The sequence below is a fragment of the Streptopelia decaocto genome (assembly GCF_964273445.1).
Source record: "Streptopelia decaocto genome assembly, chromosome: 2".
In the NCBI taxonomy this organism is placed as follows: domain Eukaryota; kingdom Metazoa; phylum Chordata; class Aves; order Columbiformes; family Columbidae; genus Streptopelia; species Streptopelia decaocto.
In genome coordinates, this window is record NC_138655.1 from 27,817,345 (window position 1) to 27,844,805 (window position 27,461).

Below are 27,461 nucleotides of genomic sequence, written 5' to 3' on the forward strand. Positions count from 1 at the left end.
TGAGGCAAGCTGTTCATATTTGTTTCTTTATTGCTTATTCCAATAAAATATTTAATACGATACTGTAAATGTAGAAACTGTTTTCTTTGTGAAAACCATAGATGAGGAGGTTTTTGTATGCATAGCCATCAAAAAGGTGCAATTCCTGTGCTGAGGGGCACTCTTTGAAAGAGAACACAATCTACATTCACCACTTACTACCTTTCTGGCTACCTGATCTTACAGTATTTCTTCAGACGTTCTATTTAATTAAATAATTATCACTTCAGGAAAAACACAAAGTCACTATTAATTGTAAAATAAAATTGATATCACATATAAAAGCTTTTTAAACTGTGTGTACTATTATTTTTACTCTAGCGTTTTCTGTCAGAGAAACAGAAACAGAAAGAAAAAAGCATTTGAACCTGTTTACCAGCCAGAAGAGTGTAGGAGTGAAGGAGAATATCTAGAGTATATGAAAATTACATCTCCATTACAAAACAAACTACAAAGATCTTAATGATATGGTCTTGATTTCTTCCTTAGTGTTTTAGAGCCTATCAAGTTACACAACAATCTCGGAACATTATATAGAACCAGAGAAGAAATCTATGAAACCTATGAAGGATTATTTTTTTTTTTAATACAAGAAGTTTATGAAGACATTTATGAATATCATAAAACAATCACCTTCTCTTTTGCTAGGGAAGTAGATAATCCGATACTTTAAAGAAGAAACAACAATGTAAATCAATAAAACAAACAGCTTTGTCAAAATAGACCATGAATATTTACATGTCCTTTTTAGATGGGGAATTATTGATTATAAAGTCCTCCTCATCAGAATTCTGGGCATACCATTCATAATTTTAACTTCAGCAGTCAGTTGTTCCGATTATTCAGTCTGCAGAACAACTTTTCAAATAAAGTTGGAGAACACTGTCCAAAAACCCAAGCTTTGCCTTGAATTACAACTATTACTTAGAACTCATAACAATTTAAAATAATAATTTGAAAGCCATTCTGCTTTATCTTGCTGTCTTGAGGAAGAAAAAAAAAATCACAATTTGATTGCTCAGCAATATGTAATATTTATTTATTGGAGGTAACTGTAGATGGTCAATAGCTTCATCCCAGACCAAATAGAATAGTTTAATTTTTTCCTTTTTCAGTGGACATTGGGTCAAACCCTAGATTAATGTTTTTTTTCCTTTCTCAACAAGTTGGAGACATCCTGGATTTCAGCTCTCCAAAAACCAACAGAAGATAAAAGATTTGGACATGTCTAACTTTATGCTGCTCAGTTAAATTAATTAATGCAAGCTGGGAGCTTCAGTATGCAATGACAAGTCCTATTTGGCTTGTTAACAATAAACTATGTTCTTTCTATGATCTGAATTATTTGTATTGTGTGGAATTTGGAAAGAGAATTTTTCTTGGGCGTTTAAAGCCACAATGAAAGGAAGAATCCTGAATTAAGAAAAAACTTAGAAAATACTGTTGATTCAAAGAAGCAATGAGATTTTTTTAATGAAATAATATTTTAAGTGTACTATTACAGAGGACTGTTTAGAAAATATTTCCTAAAGCAAGGAAGTGCACACCTTATTAATCGTACTTTTCACAAAGTCAGTATATGCTTAATTTTCTTGACTTTAGTCTTCTCATGAATGAAAAAAGGCCAGTTCTTTTGGAATTGAAAGAACACAAGCTTTGCATTATGATGATGCTCACCCTACATTATTTTTTGAATATACGGCTATACTATTTCAGCATCAAGAAACAAGCATATTGCCTTTCCATTAAAAATGAAAAGCAGAAATAAGGGGAAATAGTGATTATCTGTTTTTTTCCAGAAATGCAAAGAACGTCCTAACTGTAACAAATTGTGAATTACTAGAATGTCTGAAAACTGGTCTTCAATATACAAGCCATATTCTATGCTTTAATTCAGTTGTATGTGACAAATATATTTTGAAACATGCCAGAAGCATTTTCAGAATTGGACTGCACTTTGATTTTTTTTTGGCCTATGTACATATGAGGCCTAAATCACCTAAAGGCATTAGAAATACCTAACTATATGCTCTTTAATCCTACCCTGCCCTTTTAAGTCAGTAGCAAATCGGTAACAAATTTTGAAGTTCTCAGCTCCTCTGTATCACAAAGCATATGGTAGTATAGAAAATACATGCAGATTTGTATTGAGAAGTGATTCGTCCAGATGTGGAAAGCATTCTGAGTGGCCATAGGGCTTCATCCCTTCAGTACTAATGGGACAGGGATGCTATGATTCCTGACACCAAGCATTACCTTTTTCTAGTAAGCACAGATGCAGAATTAGATGCTAATTAAGGCTCTATTAAAGATCATTTTGTCATTATAACTGCATAGTCTACCAGCTTTCAATCAGAAATGCCATAAAAAATGCAATTCTAGTCAACCTGATGATACACAGGAAAGTTTTCAGTATCTATCTACCTGATATCCACTAGTATCATTACAGGCAATGTTTAGGAATCTGAACAAAATATCGTACTTCAGTTGATTTAAGCATATTTACCCCTCTGTTAAAGCTCAGTACATTCCTAAAAAACAATTTAATAAAGGTAATGCTTTCCCTTTTCTTAACAAACTATGTTAGCAGTGTTATGTACCTTAGCATTTCTAACGTTTGAACTGGAGTGGGGAGGATATGTAAAATATACCTAATAAATGGAGATTAAATTACACTGTGGTGATTCTGAAATTTATGAGAGAGGATTCCTATGTAACAATCTATTAAGCCAATTAGCTATGCTTTTCCACAATGTAAATAACAAGAAAATACTCTTTGCTATATGTATTTTTAGTGTCAGTCTTTTTCATATAAAATTTGTATATCACAGATTATCAGTTCTTATTTCATTAATACCTATTTCAGCAATCCTGCAGTAGTTAAATATTTGTATATCAGTAAGCTATAATTGTAAATGCTTATGTTGCATTTTATTCATTTAAAATTGATTAGTAGTAAATTATGACATGGGATTACTTAGAATATCTTTCCCATCAAAATATTTATCTGTCAAGTATTTCACTAATCTTGCTTTTGTATCTTGGAAATCTCATCTTTGTCACTTTTCTGATGATTTTAATGAATTATGGGAAGAAGAATATTACCTACAAAACTGAAAAGGCAAGAGAATTATAGATTCTTTACAACATCACAGCAGTAGGCTAGCTTTTAATGTGGTCACAGAACAAGAAAATCAAAAGCATTATGTCTGACGGGTTTAATCAGCTGGAACAGGAGTTATATGAACCAAGATCATATTTTACGTGAGAAACGTTCTTAGGTTATAGCTACAAAGAGTTAGCAAAGTGAGACTGCAAAGAAGTTGAAGCTAAGAAAACCTACATGAGTGAGAGATTAATGAAGCAACTTGATAGAAAGTATCTCTAGAGAAATTATGGCACAAAATGAAATATACCTTTGACCAGAAGTAATTTATTAATTTCAGTAAAAGTAACAGTGGCATTAAAAAAAAAAAAAAAAAAAAAAAGTAAGAGCTTTTGTTCAGTTTAGGTTTGATTGAAAGCAATGGCAATTAGAAGGTAGTTTCAACAAGGTATTCAAATTTAAGATATGTTGCAATTCATTTGATCTCAACTTTTTAATATCAAATACAGATCTGTAATTGACTTACTTCAAACAGATTACTGACTTTATCTTTTTACCTACTCATTTGAATTTCCTGTTCTTTTCTCTTCAATGTCCTTTCTTTCTTTAGAATGGGGTTTCCAATTTGTGACTTTGCTCCAAGAAAATCCTGGAATGCTTGAGAGAAATGGCGTTGTAGAAATATTTGCCTCATATTTAATTGATAGATATACATTCTAAAAAAAAAAAAAACAACCAAAAACAAACCACCAACAAACAAAACAGTGAAAAAAACCTAAATAAGATCATCTTGCATCATTATAATTACCTTATAATTCTTAAAGCACTCATTAATATCCAGTCTATCCAGCACAACAGGGTAGTAAATTATTGTTAATATTATGCTCTGGATTTAATGCACAAATGAGTATAGAACAATTTAAAACCAGTATTTATTATACACAGTGGAGAAGTATCAAAGTCTACAGGCCATGAAGAAGTCTGTCACTGAGTTACCACAACTCTTGTAGAGGTCATTACTGCTAAGGTAAGCAGTAATAATAAGCTTTATGCTTTTTGAGCTTTGTGTAGCCTTTCCTGAACTCCCTCTTGGGTCCAGCTTGGAGCGGGGAGGGGAAGGAAAACCCAAAGCTTTCCTAAAATCAATAGGACTCAGGATTTCATAATAACAGTCCTCAAAACAAGACTCTTCAGGCATCTGTAGATATAATAAATCAGTGTGAAAAGTGCGTAACATATTAAATCTTATTCTTCCTGTGCAATACATGAATTTAAAAAATATAATGCCAAAAACAACTAACAGGTTGAAAACCATGTTTGCATCAAACAGCAGTAATAACCAAAAAATGCTGTATTCAGTGGAGACATGGCTGTGGTTGTCTAAGAATAACAGCTATCCAAAATTGTACAAAATATAAAGGCCATGGTGGATGAGGCTCTGAGCAACCTAATCTAGTTGAAGGTGTCCTGGCCCACTGTGAGGAATTAAACTAGCTGACCTTTATATGTCCCTTCCAACCCAAACCATTCTATGAACACTCAGTTTACTAAATTGTAAAAAAATGACATTGAAGTAAATGCTTCTTCTTATAGATCACCTTTTTCTTACTGAAACACTTTCCCTTTGGAAGGAATTGTATGTTCTTCAGCCTCTTTAATAGCTTGCACTGGTGATCTGGTCAAGGTCAGCACTGGATCTTTCTCTCTGCTAAACATCTTTTCTGTGAAATGTTTTCCGTGAAAGATTTGCAGTTAGGAAAGTAGTACTTAGGAAATATTGTTTTCTTATTGTAATGGCTTTTGTCTTGCTGTGCTGCCCCCTTGCAATAGGAGTGGTTCTGAGCTGGCATGTCATCCACTTATTGTTATTTGGGCTCCGTTATCTGGACATGTTGAGTGTAAAATACCCACTTCCTCTTTTTTCACTGGTGACAGTTACTGATGTTTCAGGTAACTGCTGGCTTTAAGATGCAGAGCCAAGTGTAATAAGAAAATGGCTCATATAAGATATTATTTACTATTGCAGTGATATGTCTAAAACAAAGACTTTTAAGAGATGACTCCTAGAATCTCTGGTAGTTGATACATTGTCTCTATGTATTGATCTTCTCACTGTACTTTCTCTTTTGAGATTATATGATCTACACCATGAAAGAAATGTGAAAGAAATGTAAAATAACTTGTATTTCATGTCTACATTGGTGAATTATTCTAAGCAAAGTTCCAAGCTAGACAACTTCAACATTTATGTCACACATAATACTGGAACTGACCTTTTTAGAATGGCTTGCGTTAAACATGTTAAAACAGACAATCATTTTCTGGAAATACTCTTCTATTCGAATAGCTACTGACTAAATTTATTTTAGCAGATACTTTTTTTTTCAGTTTAATCTTGCCCTCTCCAGAAGATTGTTTTGGAAGCCAGAAATCTGTCTTGTTTTAATACAGAATGTATGCTTTGAAAAATCTTTCATCTTGACAATGAATCTTGAGATGTAGGATGCTATTTCAAAAGTAATTCAATAGCTGAATCCCCTGGAAAAGAGTTTCTATCATAAGTAATCACCCCGAGTTAATGTGTGTGAAACTGGCTCAATTTTTCATTTGTAATCAGTGACTAAAACTTACTTCTGTACACTGAAAAAGCAAGAAAATGTAAAGCGATAAAGCTTAAAACTTGAGTCAAGCACTTCTAGATCAAGTAATTAATCAATTTACCACCATACAAAATTTCACTCTGTTTATATCCATTTCCTCATATCCCACATGGCAGTGTAAGACCATCCTTTTTCTCTGTTTATGTAACCGCAAAGTGTGAATATGACCCATTACTAAGATTCCTAAATACAAAACAATTAAAAAAAAAAAAAAAAAAAAGGTGTCATTCAGATGAACTTTCCCTACATCAAAATAACAGGTTTACTAGACATATTCTGTTTTCTGTGGAGGCTTGTGGATTCATTTGCTGTATTCATTATACTTAGCAAATAACAGAGGCTCTAATCCTTCAATGAACTATGCTTGAGACAATTTATGTGCTTTAGAGAGGACACTGCACTGCCTAAGAGAAAATTCATCAACATTGTGAGTGGTATTAGCATAGCAACAGGTTAACTATTGTCAAGTTTTTGGTAGTGACAGTGTAAGCATGCCTTTGTGATGTGTTTTGATTTAGTGCCAGATGATAGACTGGTTGTAAAATACTGTCCATTCTCAAGGGACACAGGATGGGTAGTTCATGAACTTGCTAACTAAAACATCTCAAAAAAATAATTCACAAAGATGGAGCTTTCAGAATAGGGTTCTGCAGGGACTGATAGTTTGTCCAGTGCATCCAATATTTTTTAATCACCTGAAAATCAGCACAACATTGATCATAAAATTACTTATGAGTAAATAACTATGAAGAAAGGGTATCATACAAAGCAATTTGAACCACATGACATTTGCATCACATAAGGTAAGGCCATGCCTACATAGCAGAAGACTTTCTCTCTGACAGGGAGATCAGTACAGCAGTACTTCGTAGTTCTGATAGAGTCAGTTTTAAAATAACATTGCAAAATTGGAGTGAGTTCACTAAAAATCACAGAAAATATTTAATAGACTGGAGAAAATGTCTTATAATAAGAAATTTAAAGAGTTCAAACTTTTAATTTCAAAGAGACAGAAAAAAGGTATTGACTTTGCAGTGCAGAAATGTATTTTAAATGTCTTTTTTTTAGGGGGAAAAATGTTCTTAAGGCTTATGTATTTGAAAGAGAAAGGCAGAACAAGAACCAGTGTTATGAGCCAGATAAATAAGAGAATAAACACAAGTATGTAATGACTGATAAATCACCTTTGGAACAAAAGATCAAAGGAAGCAGTGGATTCTCTACAGTATACTATTTTCTGATCTCTCTTCATATCTCGTTGGAACATACATACTAGCTGAAAAAGAAACAATGCTTTGGTTAGACCAGCATTATTGGACTCAGTACAAGAATATTTTTGAAGGAAGTCAAAATAAGTAACTTTGTGGTTTCTACATGAACCTATGAACAAAATAGTATACATGTGAAGTCAAATCTATAAAATTAGACCTGAAGGATTTATTTCCTTTTATATAAACTTACAATACCATATAATCAAGCAGATTTAATGTACCAAACAAATGAATCATTCCAAGTTTATTCATGAAAATGTTCTTGTTCTCCATTAACATGCCATGCTGTGTGAACTTACATAAATTTTATGTATACTCTAGAACTATGCAATTTCTGAGCTTTGTGCTGGATGTTCAGTCAAGCATATGTCAAATGAACAAAGAGCATCTGATTGCAGCAGTTTCAGAACAGACACAAACCTAACAGAGTTTTTGCTGGCCATATGAATCAAGTAAAAATGATGGAGGAAATTGAATAGGTCTGAAATTGATTATTGCCATTCTTTTATTGAATTCAATAATAAAAATATTTTTAAAGATGTTTCCATTATAATTTTCTAGTAACTGTGATTCTGAACTCAGCTATAATTCTGATGGTTTTTTACCTTTCTCTTATGTGTGTCATTTGAAGAAGCAGTGGAGACTGAAATTTCTATTTAAATATATAGTTCTGAAATAGCACATAATTGTCATCTATAAAACTATTCTCTGATGAATTCTATAGTTTTATGCAAGATTTATAGAAGCAATCAGATCATAAAAGGACATCTTAGCCTGTATTGACATAAAAAGGCTTTGGTTCTGATAAGGAATTATCTATCCAGATGTAAGTGCAACAATAACTGTTTTTAAGGTTTTGTGAATACTGGTTGGTGGTCACAGTATGGGGCTTTGATATTGCTAATGGACTCACTGAGAAGTTAAAATTTCATTTAACATGAAATGTTTTTCTTTTGATCAGAGATGACATGCCATTCTTTAGCTGCAATGGATTCTAATTGTGGTCCAGGAGGTAAACAGCCAGTGGTTGATTAATCTAGTTATCCCACTGTTAAGAATTTTTCATTTTTAAATATTTTTAATCTTCTAAAAATAAGTTTTTTGCACTTCTGAGAGTAACCTAGCTAACGTATAATGAGTTCTAGCATAAAAGGATTGTCACAGATTGACACAATAATTTTGCACCGGCTTGTTTAAAAATATTCTTCATAAAGGACATAATGCCAGAATAGCACATCTTATTAAAAGCACAGTGTTTTTAATAATTTGGGGAAAATGGATGTAAGCAGTGTCACTTACCAGTCTTTCAAATTTAATCTATTTAATGTTTTTCTGTTTCTTTCAGCATAAAGAACGTCACTCCAAAAGTAGGTGATGCTGAAACTCGTAAAGCCATTCGCCGTGCCTTCGATGTGTGGCAGAATGTAACTCCTCTAACATTTGAAGAAGTTCCTTATATTGAATTAGAAAATGGCAAGAGGGACGTGGATATTACAATCATTTTTGCATCAGGTTTTCATGGAGACAGTTCTCCCTTTGATGGGGAGGGAGGATTTTTGGCTCATGCATATTTTCCTGGGCCAGGAATTGGGGGAGACACTCATTTTGACTCAGATGAGCCATGGACTTTGGGAAATCCCAATCATGATGGTAAGAGAAGATTTCAATTTAAACCAAATAAATAAATGGCATTCATTTTCAGCTAACGGAACTATTTCCATGCTTCTCTGTCCCTAGAGTCACATCGTTTCCTTTCCTAAATTCACATTACTTTAGAAATATCTTCAGCTGATTGGTCTATTAGAATCTGAGGCAGAAAAGTTTCTACCTCAGTGTAAGTTACAGTGTGAAAATGTGTTTATCTTGAAAATTATTGAATTCTTGTTAGGAACATTTGTGTTCATTCAAACATTGTACTGTTGAATGTTTATATGAACTACTGTGATTTTGAAAAGGTTTGCCGTATCAATTTATTTAGGTTTAGGGAAGAAGTGGAATGTTATTTAGCAGTGATATAAGACAGGTTAAGAACAACTGAGACTACCTGCCAATACAATGGATACTAACGTACATAAAACCTAGTGTTTTCCAGTCTTTCTTTATGGCAATGCAGTGGAAGCATTTAAAGTCAACTCTTAAAGATGCCATTCCAAGAACATAGTTAGTGTTTACCAATGACCTTTGCATGTCTTGTGGAATTGTTAATTCCAACAATAATTCCAATTTACTGAAGTTGTACATTCCCTGTAGTCAAATAAGTGACTGCATAGTACAGTTGACATTTACCAGATCAAGATTAAAAATACTCTTTAAAGGTACTCTTCACAGAACTATAATCTGGCCCTTGCAAAGATCCAAGTTCATGTGACTAAATTACTGCCATTATATAGGAAATCTAATTTAAAGATAACCTTTGCATGTCTGCAAAACAGTATCAAAGAAGAGTTTTTGTATAGACATATTCTGTGTTGGATGCTTTGATGCTTTGACAGGTTTTGGCTTCAAGCAGCCTGAGTTGTCCTAGTAGATCTCTCTAAGCGAGTCTCTTCAGCAAACAATAATGCACAGATGCACAAAGACAATGTTTCTGGCATACAAGAGATGATAAAGATGTCAAATAAGAAGTGCAGAACTGTTGTATTTCAATGTTACACTGAATTTGTGAACGAGAGGCTTTATCTAATTCCTTTCCCTTTCTCACCTGAGATTTTCCAAGTAAAATTCAGAACTTTCTGTGCAGTGGTATTGGTAGCCCGGAGTTTGCAACAAAGCTATAAGTTAGTATTTCAGGAGTATTAGTATGGTATTGTGGCTATTCTAATAGTGCAATACCTCTGCTATACCAGGGTCAGTGAAACAAGAGCAGTGTACTACACTGTGAAAACCCTTAGGAGCAGAACGGGTTCAAGCAGCTTATTTCTTGTGGACCAAGTTCTAGATTCTTACTGGAGCAAAACCTGTGGTATTGCACTGCTCATTTTTGCCCTCTTCACAAGTTTACATCAAAGAAACAGTAACTGGCATCTTCTGTTTGTGCAGTTCAGGTACTTAGTCAGCCACAGTGTTGTGAGGCTAAATTCAGGTGTTTTTATGGGCCTCAGTGGGAGATCAACACAGCACATAATGTTTGGTGGTTTTGGAGCTATTACTTCAAGCACTCAGGAAAATCTACAGGCATGTGTATGTTGAAGTCAAGGTGTCAATTTAAAATGTGATAACTCTTTTAGAGCAGTTCCACATATGGATGCCTCTAGTCTGTTAGACTGTTAGAACTTCTAACTTCTAGAACTGTTAGAACTCTTGGCTTTCTCCTGTAACTTTAAAAATTTCAGAGTGCGAAAGGGCACACGCGTCTTTATATACCTTTTTTTTTGGTTGAGTTTTGTAGAGTAGTTTTCAAAAGCTATTTAATGTATTAATTAATTTTAAGACATTTTGAAGGAAAAAAAATCAAGTGAAAGTAAAATGTAAAGTAAATGAAAATAAAAACTACATTTTTATGTATGTTATAGCATAGAACTTTTATAATAGAAAAAACTTTTGCTATCTATATAATGAAGGCTTAATAGGTATCACTGAAAATTTATTTTGCAAATTTAGTAACTTATTTAATTTGGTGTGCTCACATACATTTTTTTTGGGAGAGACATATTCCTCTTAGAATGGAATTGTCAAGGTAGAAAACCCAGGATATTTTATGACTGGAAAAATTGTACAAAGTGCATGACAATTAAAATAAATATCTTACCAAGGCAAATTTTCTGAAGAATTTTACAACTCCAAGATTAATTTTTGAAATGGTATGAACCATGGATCTTAAGTATTGTCCAGAGAAAAGCCTTAAGTCATTTTAACTCCAGAAATCACGAAGTATAATATGTGCAGTTGATCTGTATACACAGAATGCCTATTTGTCTGATTGATGACTTCCAGTTATCAGGGAGGCCAAGTTCTGCTGATGGTCTTACTGCATTAGGTTATGTCTAGGAATCCTGAAGGAATGCCCGGATTTTTTTGTGTGACTGGAAAAAAATTCTGAATGGAAAAAGAAGACAAGCATGCCATTTAGGATTGACAGGAAGAAAAGACTTACAGTTCTCTTAGGCTCTCTAGAGCACTGAAAAGCAGAAGGTTGAAAAATATATTTATGATCTCAGCTATGAGTCATTTTTCCCAGGTGAGTGCCATTTGTTTTAAGGTTCGTTGCTCCAATAGTCCAATAGTCATCTTCATGTGGTGTTATTAGAAATCCAACAGAAGAGGAAAAAGATTTGGTGATTTATTTTTATTTGCATTTTTAAATTAACTCTCACCCCAAAGGGCTGATTTTCTCTGAATCCTATTCTGTTACTCCAGAGTGATTTGAAAACACAGACCAACTTGGTTATTTAGCAGCAAAAATGCAAATATAAGATCCTCTTGAAAAGTACTAGCCTCATTCTGCAGCTTATACTGTTCTTTTAAGGAAAATAATTTGCACATTGTCTGTGTCAGAAAAGACAGGAAACTTCTTGAAATGTTTTCATAAACTGTTGTCCTTTTAAAAAATAAGTTTCATGTCAAATAAGTAATCATATACAAAGTTATAATTCTGAGTATAGTTACTTCTTAAAGTAACTTATCCTGACTAGTTAATTGCAGTGTCTTCATATTTTAAGTTTGGGTTTCCTTTTTTTTTTTGTCTTTTTTTCTTTATAATGTTTACTTGATTTTCTTGTGTTTTGCTCAGTTTTAATGATGTTCTGGACTCAAACAACAGTTCCAATAGAAATATATAATCTCCACAGTGCAGTGCTGCTTTCCTTTGTTCTCACCTCAGTGGTATGCTTTGGGGGATCACAGACCTATCTTATCGATTGTGTTCTGGGGAAGAGATCTGTGCTTTGACTCCTCCTGCTTTCTGAAGAACGAATAAGACCTTTGTAGGAGTAAAGACTAATGGGCCCATCGCTCAGGAAAAAAAACCTCCTGTTATACAGTTTAACACTTGCAGGCTCTCTGAAATGATGTATTTCTTTGCTTTCATAGTACCCTTTAAGCAGAGTACTGGTGGTATCTTAACTCCAGCTGAGCAGTAGAGATCTTTTCTCTGAATTCCATTCCATAATGGTGCAAGTGAGGCCAGAAGTATGGGCCAGAAAGAAGGACAGAAGGACATTCCATTACAGGGGGAGCAATGGAAACAAGGGCAGAATTTCTGTTGCTAGGGAAGGATATACTAGAGGACCGAGTGTTTGTATTCATTAGACTGTAGCCTTCCTCCAGTCAGCTTTCATGTTCCATTTGTTCTTTTAGAACATTTAGTCAAGCTGTTCTCTGGGAGTAGGCCTTTTGACCTATAGTACACCCCATTTCCTTTATGGTTTGCCTATCCAGGCTTTGGTGTGAGATAAGAGCCTCAGGTTTGTAAATTATTTGGGACAGGACAGTTCTTAATGCATCTTATGAAGTACCTCCTTCTCCTAGGCAGTCTCAGTTAAAACTTAGATTATTCTGTTAATATTTGGCAACTATGGTAGAAGATGATGATGGAGGAAACAAACATTGAAGGGAACAGTGTTCAAGAATAATAAATCAGAAAGGGTAGCAATATCACAGGAAAATATTTCACAATATGTACACTTTAAGATGAAAAGAAAGGAGGAAAGAATAAGCAGGAGATGAAAGTCAAGTTACATAAATAGCTATCTGAAAAATCAGCACTTATTAAGAGAAACTTTAAATCCTTATTTTCTTCTGAACGTAAGTGCTGGAAACAAAAAGAAGCAGAGAAAAAATGAAAAGGGAGAAATCTTAATATACTAGTCTTGAGGCTAGGGAGAGACTTCATTATTCACATGACTCCAATCCATTTAGGTTATATATATATCATTTTTTGAGTGAAAAAAATATTGACAATGAATGATGTATCTAAATTCTGAAAAGGACAATTACTTCTTGCTAATAGTGGCAATATTTTTGAGATCTTGTCAAAATTATCAACAAGAATATTTTTCAAAGTATTTTTTATCAATTGCAATATTTCAGATCACTGCAATGAAATTCAAAGTCACTACCAGGGACTGTCTCTGTGGTAAATTTTCTAGTCTTTTCCAATCAAAATGATTCTATGATTCTATATAATAATATCTTCTCAGCATAGATGTTTGCTACTGGAAAAAATTGAAGGTGTATTTCTACATTGACACAATTAGGAATAGGACCTACCTTGCAACTCTGACTTCATAATCACAGGCCCTGGTTGTGGTGGGGGATTTTAACTTCCCTGATGTCTGCTGGAAGGCCTGCTCAGCCAGCCAGCCACAGTCCAGGAGGTTCCTCCAGTGCATTGAAGATAACATTCTTATGCAAATGGTGGAGGAGCCGACCAGGAGAGGTGCACTGCTGGACCTCATCCTCACTAACAAGGAGGGTCTGGTTGAAGCGGTAAAGGTTGAGGGCTGCCTTGGTTGCAGCGACCATGAGATGGTGGAGTTCAGGATCTTGTGCGGCAGGAACAGAGTAACGAGCAGAATTGCAACCCTGGACAAACTTTGGCCTTTTCAGGCAATTGCTGGGGGAAATCCCATGGGCAAGGCTGCTTGAAGGTAAAGGGGCCCAAGATAGTTGGTTAGTGTTCAGAGACTGTTTCTACCGGGCACAAGATCAGAGCATTCCGACACGTAGGAAATCAAGGAAGGGAGCCAGGAGACGTGCGTGGCTAAACAGGGAACTGCTGGGTAAGCTCAGGTGGAAGAGAAGAGTTTACAGCTCATGGAAGGAGGGGCTGGCCACTTGGGAAGAATATAAAGCTGTTGTCAGGGGATGTAGGGAGGCAACTAGGAAAGCTAAGGCCTCGTTAGAATTAAAGCTGGCACGAGGGCTCAAGGACAACAGAAAGAGCTTTTTCAAATATGTGACAGATTAAACTAACACCAGAGGCAATGTAGGCCCACTGATGAATGAGGTGAGTGCCCTGGTGACAGAAGATACAGAGAAGGCAAAGTTACTGAATGACTTCTTTGTTTCTGTCTACTTTGCCGGAGGCTGTGCTGAGGAGCCCCGTACCCCTGAGGCCCCAGAGGAAGTCAGGACAGTGCAAGAATTTGCCTTGGTTGATGAGGTTAAGGAACAATTAGGCAATCTGAACATCCACAAATCCATGGGCCCAGATGGGATGCACCCACGGGTGCTGAGGAAGCTGGTTGATGTCATTGCTGGACCACTCTCCGTCATCTTTGCCAAATCTTGGGAGATGGGAGAGGTGCCTGAGGACTGGAGGAAAGCTAATGTCACTCCAGTCTTCAGAAAGGGCAAGAAGGAAGACCCGGGTAATTATAGACCGGTCAGCCTCACCTCCATGCCTGGGAAAGTAATGGAACAACTTATCCTTGGTGCCATCTCAAGGCATATCAAGGATAAGAGGGTCATTAGGGGCTGTCAACATGGCTTCACCAAGGGGAGGTCGTGCTTGACCAACCTCATAGCCTTTTATGAAGATATAACGAGGTGGATAGATGGTGGCAGGGTGGTGGATGTGGTCTACCTTGACTTCAGTAAAGCATTTGACACAGTCTCCCACAGCATTCTCATAGAAAAACTGAGGAAGTGTGGTCTGGATGATCGGGTAGTGAGGTGGACTGCAAACTGGCTGAAGGAAAGAAGTCAGAGAGTCGTGGTCAATGGGGCAGAGTCCAGTTGGAGGCCTGTATCTAGTGGAGTGCCTCAAGGGTCGGTGCTGGGGCCAGTACTGTTCAATATATTCATCAATGACTTGGATGAGGGACTAGAGTGTACTATCAGCAAGTTTGCTGATGACACCAAGCTGGGTGGAGTGGCTGACACGCCAGAAGGCTGTGCTGCCATCCAGCGAGACCTGGACAGGCTAGAGAGCTGGGTGGGGAAAAATTTAATGAAATATAACAAGGGCAAATGTAGAGTATTGCATCTGGGCAGGAACAACCCCAGGTTCTAGTATAAGTTGGGGAATGATCCATTAGAGAGCAGTGTAGGGGAGAGGGACCTGGGGATCCTGGTGGATAGCAGGATGACCATGAGCCAGCACTGTGCCCTTGTGGCCAAGAGGGCCAATGGCATCCTGGTGTGTATTAGAAGGAGGGTGGTTAGTAGGTCGAGAGAGGTTCTCCTTCCCCTCTACTCTGCCCTGGTGAGACCACACCTGGAATATTGTGTCCAGTTTTGGGCCCCTCAGTTCAAGAAGGACAGGGAACTGCTGGAGAGAGTCCAGCATAGGGCAACCGTGATGATTAAGGGAGTGGAGCACCTCCCTTATGAGGAAAGACTGAGGGAGCTGGGTCTCTTTAGTTTGGAGGAGACTGAGGGGTGACCTTATTAATGTTTATAAATATACAAAGGGTGAGTGCCATGGGGATGGAGCCAGGCTCTTCTCGGTGGCAAACAATGATAGGACAAGGGGTAATGGGTACAAGCTGGAACACAGGAGGTTCCACTTAAATTTGAGAAAAAACTTCTCAGTGAGGGTGACAGAGCACTGGAACAGGCTGCCCAGGGAGGTTGTGGAGTCTCCTTTGCTAGAGAGATTCAAAACCTGCCTGGACATGTTCCTATGTGACCTCACCTAGGCATTCCTGCTCCAGCCGGGGGAATTGGACTAGGTGATCTTTCGAGGTCCCTTCCAATCCCTAACATTCTATGATTCTATGATTATGAAAAATCAGTAGGACAGTTTTCCTATGTGTACTTCAGGAAATACAAATTAGAAAGAAGACAAAACATATGTTATATACAGTGCTGACTAGGTTTAATTTAATTGTCTCATTTCTGTGACTTGAAGTTATGAGGAGGTAACGTTCAAAGAGCTGCTAAATGCAGTCTATACGGAGAGCTGCTTCTGAAGTGATGAACTGGATACATGTACCCTATTACAGAATCACTAGCTGCTGTATTTTGGATGGGAAATGTTATTTGCATGTTTGGTTTCTGTTTGTTCAAGGAATCCTTTATAAAGCCTTGCAAAGGACAAGAACTATTCTCAGTTTAGTTTGTCATTTTCTCAGTATTCTAAAACTGGACAGTTTGAAGAGCTAAATGAATCTCAGACCCTTCACCATTTCTGAAGTAAGACCTGAGAGTGGGACAGATGGTGAGACTGGAAACAGTCTTCTGAGCGGTGACTTCAGAGAAAGGTGTCTCATCTTCAGAAATCTGTGTATCTTGACTAGTTCTGTTGGCAAACTCCAGGGGGCAATTCATGAATCAAGTTTGTGTAACATTCTGATATTCCCTGGCAACCCCAGCCCATCAAAGCTTGTCCTTAACTAGTGACCGTACTCAGAGGTTTTGTTTTGGGAGATAGCAGCAGGGAGGGAGGGAGGGAGGCAGGAAGGCAGGAAGGCAGGAAGGCAGGCAGGCAGGCAGGCAGGCAGGCAGGCAGGCAGGCAGGCAGGCAGGAAGGAAGGAAGGAAGGAAGGAAGGAAGGAAGGAAGGAAGGTCTGTGATTAATTTTGCTCTCTGTCAGAAGGTAAGCGTCTCTAACTTAAGGTACAAACTCTTGCCTCTATTTAAAAAATTATATTGGTTTATCAAAATTGATTTAACATTTGTCTGGCTACATTCATTTAAGTTAGTTTAAACCTTGTCCAAAGTGGTTATTTTTTCTGCGAAACTACTGAATGCATTTAAGCCTATTTAACGGAGTGCTAAATGAGTTTGAATGGAGAATGCACTACTTTTAACTAGATTAATTTAAGATTGACCTACTTACACAAGTGCAGCTTTTTAAAACTGAGCAAGATTTAGAAGAAGCTCTTGGGGAAAACAAGGATTTCTTGGTAGCTTAGGTTTCAAGCACATTAGACATGATGCTTAATGTACCAATTACTGGCTAAAATCTGACCATGGAGCTGTGTCTTTCAGTGGTAGAAAATATTGGGAAAAAAGTAAGTTTAAGGTCTCCTTAGAGAAACACAGTAAATCAGTAATGGCAGTTTGATACTCTTATCTTTGTATTCATATCTGCAAGAGACGTAGTAATCAAAGTAAAATGCATTATTTTTTACCTCTGTAGCAAATTTACCAAGGCAGTTACTGTACCATGCTGAAAATAAGGGGAAACCAGTTCTTCCATCAAAGAATGTACATAGAATATACAAATAATATACAAAGAATAATAGCAAGTTTATTACAGAAGTAATAAATGTTTTTAATGTACAGTTACATTTAAGTGTAAGGCGATTATTACTGCATAGTGCTTGCATTCATGTGGAATGTTAGTAACTTGTGTGTACACGAAGCTGTGTTTTCAGGAAAACAAACTCAAAATTTCAAGTATTTTTTTTGTTCACTGTCCAGCATTCAAAAACTTATTGAAGTTTTGAAGGCAATAAAAAGAAAAAAAAAGAAACCTGTCACTTTGTACCATGCTGTTTGTAGATTGCCAATTAAAAGCTTCTTGGACCTGATGCAAATACAGTGTCTAGTGTAATGTACTTGGACTCTAGTTAGTGCATAGATTCTGCTGTGGGCACTGTGTTGTCAGCCAAGAAAGAATTATGAAAACCCTGATCTCTGAACTGCATAGATCAACTTGTTGTAAATTTCTTTTGGCTGCCAGTGTGGTTGACACGGTGCAGGAGATATACGATGCTGGAAATATGAACCCGTGAAGCTGTGAAAACTAAGTCTCCTAAGGGAGCTCTGTGTCTCAAACTGTGCTCATGTCATGTGCTATGGTTAAGTATAAAGAAAGCCAAGAATTTCAGATAAAGGAACCTCTGTATTACAATATTACGATGACTTTAATTTCATAAAGCATAGTGCTTTTACTTAATTGATTATATTTATTTTAATAGTATCTTATTAGTATCAGTTTTGATCTGTAAACAGCAGTAAGACCTTGCAGTTGTGACATGCTTGTTTTCTAGTTCTGTACTAGGTTAAATATGTAAAAGACTAATGCCTTCTTTGAATTGGTATTGTATTATACTTGTGTATATACTTTTAAACACAGAATTGCCAATGTGGGTTCAGATCAGAGCTTATCCTAGAAAATATTCTGTCTTCAGTTATGGCTATTAACGGATACCTAGGGAAGGAATAAGAGCAACACAAACATATGGCAACAAAATCCCAATGTATTCCCTCTTAGCTTCAAGCAATCTGTGGCTCATTGAATTTCTGAGCCACAGGCCGTATTTTTGTGTTTAATAGCCTTTCAGGGATTTCCTTTCATGAACTGGTGTAATCTCTTTTTGAACTCATGTAAGCACTTGATATCCACAACATCCTGTGGCAATGTGTTCTGTAGTTCAAACAGATGTGAAAAAATACCTTTTTCTGAATTTTGAATCTGCCATTGATAAATTCATTTTAGGTAAACTGGTGTTTATATTGTGAGGAAGTAATTTCCTAATCATTTTATCTATGCCATTCATAAATTTATGGACCTCTGTCATATCTTATTTCCAAGATAAAGGTACCTAGCCTGTTGAGTTACAGCTTTGTTTATATATCAGTATAAGGTTAAGGAAGCGCAACTTATATTTTAAACTGAATTTATTTGAGTGCAAAAAGAGAGAATTAGCAATATTATAAAAGATGGTAAAAAAACCCTATAACATATAAAACATTTAACAATTATGATGATGCCAGGATAATATTTAAAAGAACTTTGCAAGTTGCAGACAAATAGAGTAGCGATTGATTCTTTTCATTTCATTATTCCCCCTGAAATCCAGTTTAATTCAGGAGTCAGCTAACACAGATAATACTTTCAAGGCTTCCAGTATTTGTAAAACAAGCCAGTCTTTCTCCATCAGTAATTGCAAGTTGTGCTGATGGAATATACTTGCTTGGTGGGCATGTGCCCACCTGTTCCATATCCAGTCACCCCAAGATCTTACATAAAATGGTAAATCTGAAACATTCAGTGTCTGCTGCATAAAATGTGTCCTTGAAAGTATTAGTATAGGATGCAAAGCCACACTTGAGAATAGAAAGGTCCCTTTCAGTTCTTGAAGAGATGGAAAATGATTAAAAGATAAACACATGTCCCTAGCTGGCTTGTGAGGACTCTGTTATTAGACATAGGACTATACAGATATATATATACAGAGAAGATCTGTCTGCTAGATTCCATTTACTGTCTGGAAGACAGATGATGGAAAATACTAACTGTTGGCAAGGTAAAGACCTGTTGTTGTTGTTGTTGCTGTTGTTGTTGTTGTTGGTTTTGGGGAGTTGTTTTGCTTTCATGGAGCACCCTTTTGGCTTCGAGAAAAGGACTTCATTGACATGTCATTAAAAGGGAAGTCTGTTAAACACTGGCAGTCAGTGAAGGCAGTCTTGTAGATGAATCCAGCCCAATGTTCTAGGTGTGTGTTTAGCTGACTGCTTCTAGTCCATCCCAGGGGCTCTCAGTGTGCAATATCATGCTCTCAGCTTCCTTCTTCGTCTTAAATTGTGAAATGCACTATTATGCAAACTGAACAGGAGGCTGAGGAATACATCAAGAACATGGACTTTATGATATTTTTTATTTAAGTAGTGGAAATGCACATCTTACATTGTGCTTTTTGTGTCTACAGAAGGAAGGTGGTATTTACGCTGTGACTTAATTGCCAAACAGAGATGGTCGTGATGCAGGCTGTAAACCAAAAAAGGCAGTGTCACCTGAGCCATTAAGTCACATATTGCTTCTGTCATGGTGTGGGTGAACATAGATCATTGCAAGCCTATATGGAGTAGTTAGGGAAAGTGCAAACTCAGTTATCCATTCAAACTTTAACTGGAGGTTATTTCCCACATACCAAGGCCAGTAGAACAAACTGCTTGTATTTGCCATCTGCTTCAGTTTGCTGTTGGCCAGCCTATCTTAAACTGCAAATGAAAAGCATTAAAATGAAGTTGGCTGACTTTGCATGGAAATAAATGAGGGAAGTTCACATTGTCTGTTACATCAGCTTTGCTGCCAGGGAAACATCTAGCTGAAAGACAGAATGAAACTTTGCAGACAGTTTTGGCAACCATTGCACCTAAATTGGCAGAAAAATTACTGCTTTTTTGTTTTTTTTTCTACAAATATGTCTTTATCTTAAACAACTGTTCAGACATCAATGAAGACAAGTTTCTCTTCCCAAACTGGTTAAACTTGATCAGGCACTAGGCACTTGTATGAAGAGTACTGAGTATGAGGAAGTTTAATTAAAAAATCTTTGTTAAAATTATCAATAAGTTAAAATTAAGAGTGTTAGAGTTTTTTTGGTAGTTTGGGGTTTTTTGGGTGGGTTTTTTTTTGTATTCCTCCCAACTGGCAGGAGGCTAGACTAGAGAGAGCATTGGGAAGGTTATTCTCCTCAGGCAAACAGATGTATTTTGAATGAGTGTATACATAAAATGTGGGCCAGCCCTTTCATGATTGTTTTTATGGCTCCAGAACCCCTCACACATGGTTACTGTGTGGGAATGACAAGGAAAAAAAAAAAGCGACACCTCACACACAACAAATAAATAAATCTAGCTCCTACCTTAGCCTTTCCTCCTCTTAGAAAGAAGCTTAGCGGATTTTGAGTCCTGAATCTGAGAGAGCTTCATATAACTCTTGTTCATGACAGAAAGTCATAGAGAAGGGGAAAATAAAGGAAAGAACGTATTCCACTGGTTTCTTTTTCTTATCGTCTATGCATCTTTTTATACGTGTTCTCCATCATCTTACAAAAAGGCAATATTTCTTTAAAATGCATGATATAAAAATAATACTAATAAAACTAATGCTAATAATAAAGAAGCTTCCTTGTGACCTCTGAGATTTCACACCAGAGACTGAATTTCAGGTTCTTGAAAGATTATTTGCTATGGAGAGCTTGTGAAAAGCCATATTCTCTAACATGTTGGGTTGAAAAAAAAAAAAAAAGGTAAAATCACATTTATTATTGCAAATAAGTTGAAATTCATTCACAACTAAAATATCACCTAATGAATTATGGCTTGAAAAGGAACTTTGTTTTCTTTTCAGTTTGATCTGCTAGTAGTAGTAGTAATTTAGGGAAGAGAAGCTGTGATCCTCAAATTGTCTCTTTAAAGAGAAAGTAGTATTTCTGTCATTTAAAGCAGGCACCAGGCTTAGCACTCCAACTCTCATGTGATCCAGAGATCTTCGAGTCTCTGTTTGCTGCTAGGACTGCGTCATGGAGACTTTTTCACCAAGGCAGCAGCTTTAGGAATTCTGACTTTTCCCAAAGATGTTCTATGGAATATTATTACTGTGTTGCTCCCTCCTTTCCCCTGCCTTTTCAGAGGCAAACAGAATCTGAAAAAGCATGTTTCTAATTACTATGGATGTCGTCATGGTTTCCTAGAGAGAATAAGATAAGAATTTTACAGTAGTTACATATTTATTTATCTATTAGGCAGAAATTTTACTGGATTCTTTTTGCAAAAGTATAAGGTAATAATATATTTGAGTTCTTAAAGAATAATATATGACTAATTAACGAAATATTTTCTACAATATCTGTGTTCTTAAGCCTAGAGAATAATTTGTGCTTTATTCTGACAATTCTTCACTTCAAAATGCTCAAACCATATGTTCTCAAGGCCAAGATGCTTTTAATCTATATTTAGACTCCTTCCTAAGTGGCTTGAGTTTCAAAAAGTGCTGAGGAGCTAATCCCAGTACCTGGAAACACCTACAGTGAAAACATCGGGTTGGGAAAAAAGTGAAAACAGAAAGATCAAAAAGAACCAGCCAAATCAAAATAACTTTTTTGTGCAAAATGTCTTGTTGCAGTGGACAGGTCTCTAGTTCAAGTCAATGATGAATGCTTCCTGGTTTTTTACATATACCACTTAAGTCCATATCCTGTACTTTTATAACTGATGTTTTGCCACTGACTTAAACAAAAAGACCCAAGTCAGAAGCCAGAAGACTTGAGAGGGTGGAATTAATCTGACCAAATGTTGAAGTTCATATCTGAGTTAATCTCATCGATTCCCTTTAGAGTTTGAGGAGAGATATATTGACTTTCTGGGTAAGATTTGTGACATCCTGAAGTAGATGTCCAAAATAAACTAGTTGAATCATATCCTGAAATACCTGTTTCTCATCCCTGGCTGTGAAAGTTGTGGGTACAAGCATTTGTGTTGCAGTTTTCTGCAGCTAGATGACTTCCACCACCGATGGTGAATCGTGCAGTTTCAGATTAGAGGAGAAATGAAGTGATAAGTGCTTCCAAATAATAGCATCAACTGAGGCCCAAAGCAGCAAAGATGGCAGTTTGGGAACAGTTAAGTAATTACTGGTAATATAGTATAGTATACCAGTATACCAGTATAGTAAATACTGGTAATAACAGAAAAGGTAATTACTGGTGTAGGCTATCCTCTACAGGGATGTTTGGCAGGACAGACACTCTCTTATTGGTCGAAATATAGTAATTCATAAATGGATTGCACCACTTACATTTTGAATGCATAGTTGGTAACATGATATTGTAGTATTGTGTAAAGATACTTTTAGTTTTCATTTTCTAAGAATCATACATAGCTCCTTTCTTATGATGCAGTTTAGGAACTGCCACAGTGTAAGGAAGAGGAAATGGGATTATCACTGACTATTCAGGAAACCAAAGATATGGTAGTGACATGGGATTTATGTTGCTAGCTGTACTCCAGCCAGCAGTGCTAGCAGAAGCAGTAAAAATATTAGGTCCTGATTTTCAGGAAGATCTAGCAAGCACAATGTATACCAACAATCGATCTGTGCTTTTTGTCATCTCTTATGTTACTGACAGGGCCAGCCATGGTGACTGACAGAGGTGGAGAGATAATGGCCCCAGACCTGCCTGAGTGTGGGATGGGGCACTCAGCTCCCTGCTTTCCAGTGGGAAGGTCTGGTTTGAGAGCCATCAGACATGGGACCTCTGGCATTGTTCCTTCTCCCTTTCTGTGCCGGTGGCTGTCCCTCCAGGCTGGGATCCTTTCGAGCTCCTAACTCACAGAAGAGAAAGTGTGACAGGACTGACCTCTGCCCTGGCTAACATTCCTGTGTCCAAGCTCTCCTGCACTTTGGCAGGGCAAGCTTACCCCCTCCTTCATCTTCCTCTCTCAGCATCCTCTTGCCTTGGCTTCTCTCAGCTGGGGCCCCAGAAGGATGGCTTACCTGCCCAAACATGTCAGGCTCTCCAGCACCCTTTGCCCTGCCCTCTGCAATCTTCCATCCTGGAGGCTGCCCCTCCACTGCGGCTGATGAGCCATCTTCATGCCAACAAGTGCCAAGAGTCACTAGTGCGCAACAGACAGTGTTCTCTGAGTGCTAGAGAGGCTCGCAGTGTTCTTCTAGCTGGAGTGAAACAAACAGCTCTATGGATATAGTCACTAATAGTAGCAGATTTATTCAACAGATCAGAGCATTTCACTTGAGTAAATTATATCAAAGTAAAACCAAAAGAGCAGATTTGTCTTTCTGTCACTTTCTCCATATATATGATCCCCAGTTTGAAGTTGCCTCCACTTAGAATATGATACACACTTGGATCAGGTCTCCCTTTGAAGTCTGCAGACTTCTTAGAAAACATAACTTCTTTTCAGATCAGAGAACTTTTAATGACTTTTTTCTTCTCCCAATCACTTTGGCAGTCAGGATTCAAAATTCCCACTTCTTTTATCACCAGTCTAAGAAAAAAAAAAAAGAGTAGGCAACTCTATCTTGACATTTTTTTCTTAATAGGAATTAAACAAGCAAATTAACAGTGAAGGGAGAAGAACTGTTCATATAAAATTCCCAAATATATATACAGCAATATGTTACTTTATCTTTAAAAAAATCTTAAAGCCATATGTACGTGTTAAGCAGATACAATTATAATGTAAGAATAATAACCTGGTTTTGATGGCTTTAGTGTGAGTTAAGTTAGCGTGTAATATAATTACTCTCAGTATTTTAACTGACACAGGGAAAAAATTTATCTCTACAGAGAGCCAACACAAGATTTACACATAAATTTAATTGAATGTAATTCTATTGTGGGGATTTCAGTGATCTGTAGGACCCTTCCAGATTTCTGCCCCATGGCAAGTTACATCTATTGTGAATACTGGCAGAGTGACTTTGACCTTCCTTCTAGTAATTACACATATTTCTCTTTATAGTAGGAAACACAAAACATTAGGGGAAATGAAGAAAAAAAAAAAAATCATCGCTTCAAAACAAAAGCAGTCACAGTGTTAACATGCCAGCGTTTTAGTTGAGTGGCTTAAAGACAAAACATATGTTTATTTTGTCAAAGGCAAGGATTGATTTTAATATGGACTCATGCATAATTAACGTCCTTTTATTCTCACCCAGCCTGGCACTTACTCACGAGTGGCAGAAAGATGTCCATTTCCTTCACATGAATGACCCTCAAGGACAGGACCATGGAGGATAGCTGAGAATTGTGTGACACATGCTCTTTTCATCCACATATCCAAATCTTTGATCCCAGCACATGTTCATTCTCACAGCCTTCAGAAAGGAGTTTTAAATACTTCTCCAGCTTATTGTTCCCACAGCAACAACTAAAAACAGCAACAAAGAGAATACAGGAAAGAGTATAAATAGATAAGGCTGCTACAGTATTTGCAGTATTTGTGGTTGCATTGAGACTACGGGAAAAATAGCATAAAATTTATTTGGCAACCTAGTAATTTGTGATGTTACGAGAATGACCACTGTATTTTCAAATATTTTTACTGGTGTGAGCTTGCTGAGATTAATTTATCAAGATGTTTTCTAACAAAATGCAAAATTTCATTATAGTTTTAATGTGATTAATTTAAAATAATTGTCACATAAAGATGACCATGAAAATACCCAAAATAAAACTTTTCAGTCTGTTAATCAATATGTCTTTATTGCTAATAGAATTCAAATGCCATTTGAGAAGAGTATATTAATTCAGTAGTTAACCTGAGCAATGAAGAAGTTAATTCCAGGAGCTAAAGAGAAGTTAATACCAGGAGATAGACATTTACCATAAATGCAGTTTTTCATAGTTTCTTAGGTTCATTGTTACAGCAAGGTTTCCTCGAAGCATGAAAGAGATCCATAAGCATTATATTTGCAGAAGAAACAGGCACCATCACATTTACACCCTTTTGGGAAACAGCAAGCTCTCTTGTCTTCTTTACCTCACCTAGGATCACATCCAGTTGCTTCTGTTCTCACTTCTGGACAAGTTGGTATTGATTGTCTAGTTAGAATAGTTTGTGAAATTTTTCAGTACTAGTGATTAAGACTGTGAGAAACAAGGTTGAAATATCCTTATGCCCATACTTTCTTAGAAAAAAATATTAAGAATGCATTAAGGAAAATACATAAAGCAATTTACTAGAAAGTTGTAGCATATACTTGGTAGTGAAAGTAAGTAGTAAGGCAGAAATTCTTTCCTTTTGCATGTCCTTGCATTCTAAAGTAAAGGCTGATCCATATTATAAAAGAATGTGGACTCTTTTCAAATATGTTATTTATCAGGCTCCTGATTTCATCTAAATTGTGCCCGCAATATGCAGAACCATTAGAATACACCCCTCTAAACTCACATGTCCCTAACAAATCTCAGCAAAGATCTGAGTCACCTGAAGACAGTCTTGCACTATAGGAATATCCCCTTGTCAAATTTAAAGCAAGCAAGTTTAAATTTCACACTAATCTGTTGGTCTGTTTTAAATAGAATTGTTTTTCAAAAATATAGACATGGGGGTGTAGGTATACTAAATTTTACATGGAATGTATTACTACATACTTTGTAAACAATCTGCTCATACCTCCATTCCTGTTTGCAAATACATATATATGTGCCTATGATTTCTATTTAAGTCTATATATTCTCTCTGTATAGCATATATATGCATACATGGTGTTTATGTAAGTGCATACATAATGTATATGCTCAATTCCACTGTATTGCAGTAAGGTCAGAGAGAGAAAGAATCTTCTTTTGTCATTGACTGTTGAAATAGCAAGTTCAAAATTCTGTCTGGAAAGAATAATAATAACAAAGAGAGAAAACCTTTATTATCTTTTTGTTTTCTTTTTCTTTCTGTATGCTATGTAGATTAAGAATCTTACTCTAAAATTTGCAGCATTCCAGCCAGCTGGGATTAGCAGCATTGGTTTGGTGAGTCAATGGTAGGAATGAACAGAATAATGGAAATGTAAACTGTAAATCATCAGACACAGGTTCATGGGAAACATATATTTTCTGATTAATGGTAAACTTTCAGTTGTTTTTTGATAATAGGGCTGTAATAGAAGTCTTTCTTGTACAGGTTTACATTTCAGATTCATAGGGATTTAATCTGAAATCATTTATCTACATCACGTGAAAAAAGAGGTACCATAATCTTTGGAAGAAACAATATATGCCCATGTATAAAGCATTTTTGTAGTTTTCCATTTTGTTTCTCACTTGAAATTCAGTTTCTAGATTTTTTGGTTTTCTCTGGATTGGAAACATTTCAAAATTGAGGTCACGTGGCATTTAAAAGATGTATAACTCTTGAGCTTAAAATGTATTGTAGAAGTTACTGTCATGTGCCAAGGAGAAGAACCAAGTGACATGCCCTGTGGTGTCATTTAGTGCTGCATCAAAAAGATGGCCAAGTGATGAATCTAAGGCTTGCTATGCCATTAGAGTATTACTTTTACAAATTAAGCTTACAAACCATTTATAACAGGAATTAATGTCTTCAGAACTAGGGTTTCTTAATAGCTTGTTGTGGACAAACACATTAGCTTTATTTATTTGTAGGCATGAAAAATAGTGTATATATTAGCTACAAAGAAAGACTTTCCCATACAGCACAGAACTGGCTGTTGAATATTTGATATATTAATACATATTTATATTCTGGAGTTTGGGCAGTGATTGTAAAGTCAGGCAGATTTAGTGCCTAAAATAGTTTATAGCCTCAGAGGAAACTGTCAGTATAAAAATAATCATTTTGTCTTAGTTCTCTACACAGAGTATCTATTTGTTTTTTCCTTGTGAAATCAAACCTGTGATAAAATAAGGAAAACAATCACCATCTTTTTGAGCTTATATCCATTCTATTCCACATCTCCATGCAGATGGGGAACACAAGAACAGAGATACACAAGTTTTTGACTTGTGAAATATTTTGAAATATTTCTCTACTACCCTATCGATAAATATAACAAGATGTAACTGTGACTATCACAATGAATATTCACCATCGTATATCCTTCGGTGGCAACTTTTAGTTTAAAATTTATCATAGTCATACATAGTTTAACTCTTTTACTCATAGTTACTCATGACTTGTTAAAGTTTTGCAATGGTGCGTCATTTTGCCAAGTGGACTGAAATATATGTTTCTGCTTAAGTAACGTATACTGAAATGTAGAATCATTTGGTACTCTTTCCT

General features: G+C 36.3%; 1 protein-coding gene across 1 annotated transcript in view; it reads left to right on the top strand.

The window, feature by feature from the left end:
* The window catches only part of MMP16 (matrix metallopeptidase 16), a 185,789-nt gene that overhangs the window by 95,737 nt on the left and 62,591 nt on the right, over positions 1–27,461 (top strand). The window contains exon 4 of the mRNA XM_082047058.1: positions 8,422–8,726. Within this exon, the coding sequence (XP_081903184.1) occupies positions 8,422–8,726 (305 nt within the window). The remainder of the gene's footprint in view (positions 1–8,421; positions 8,727–27,461) is intronic.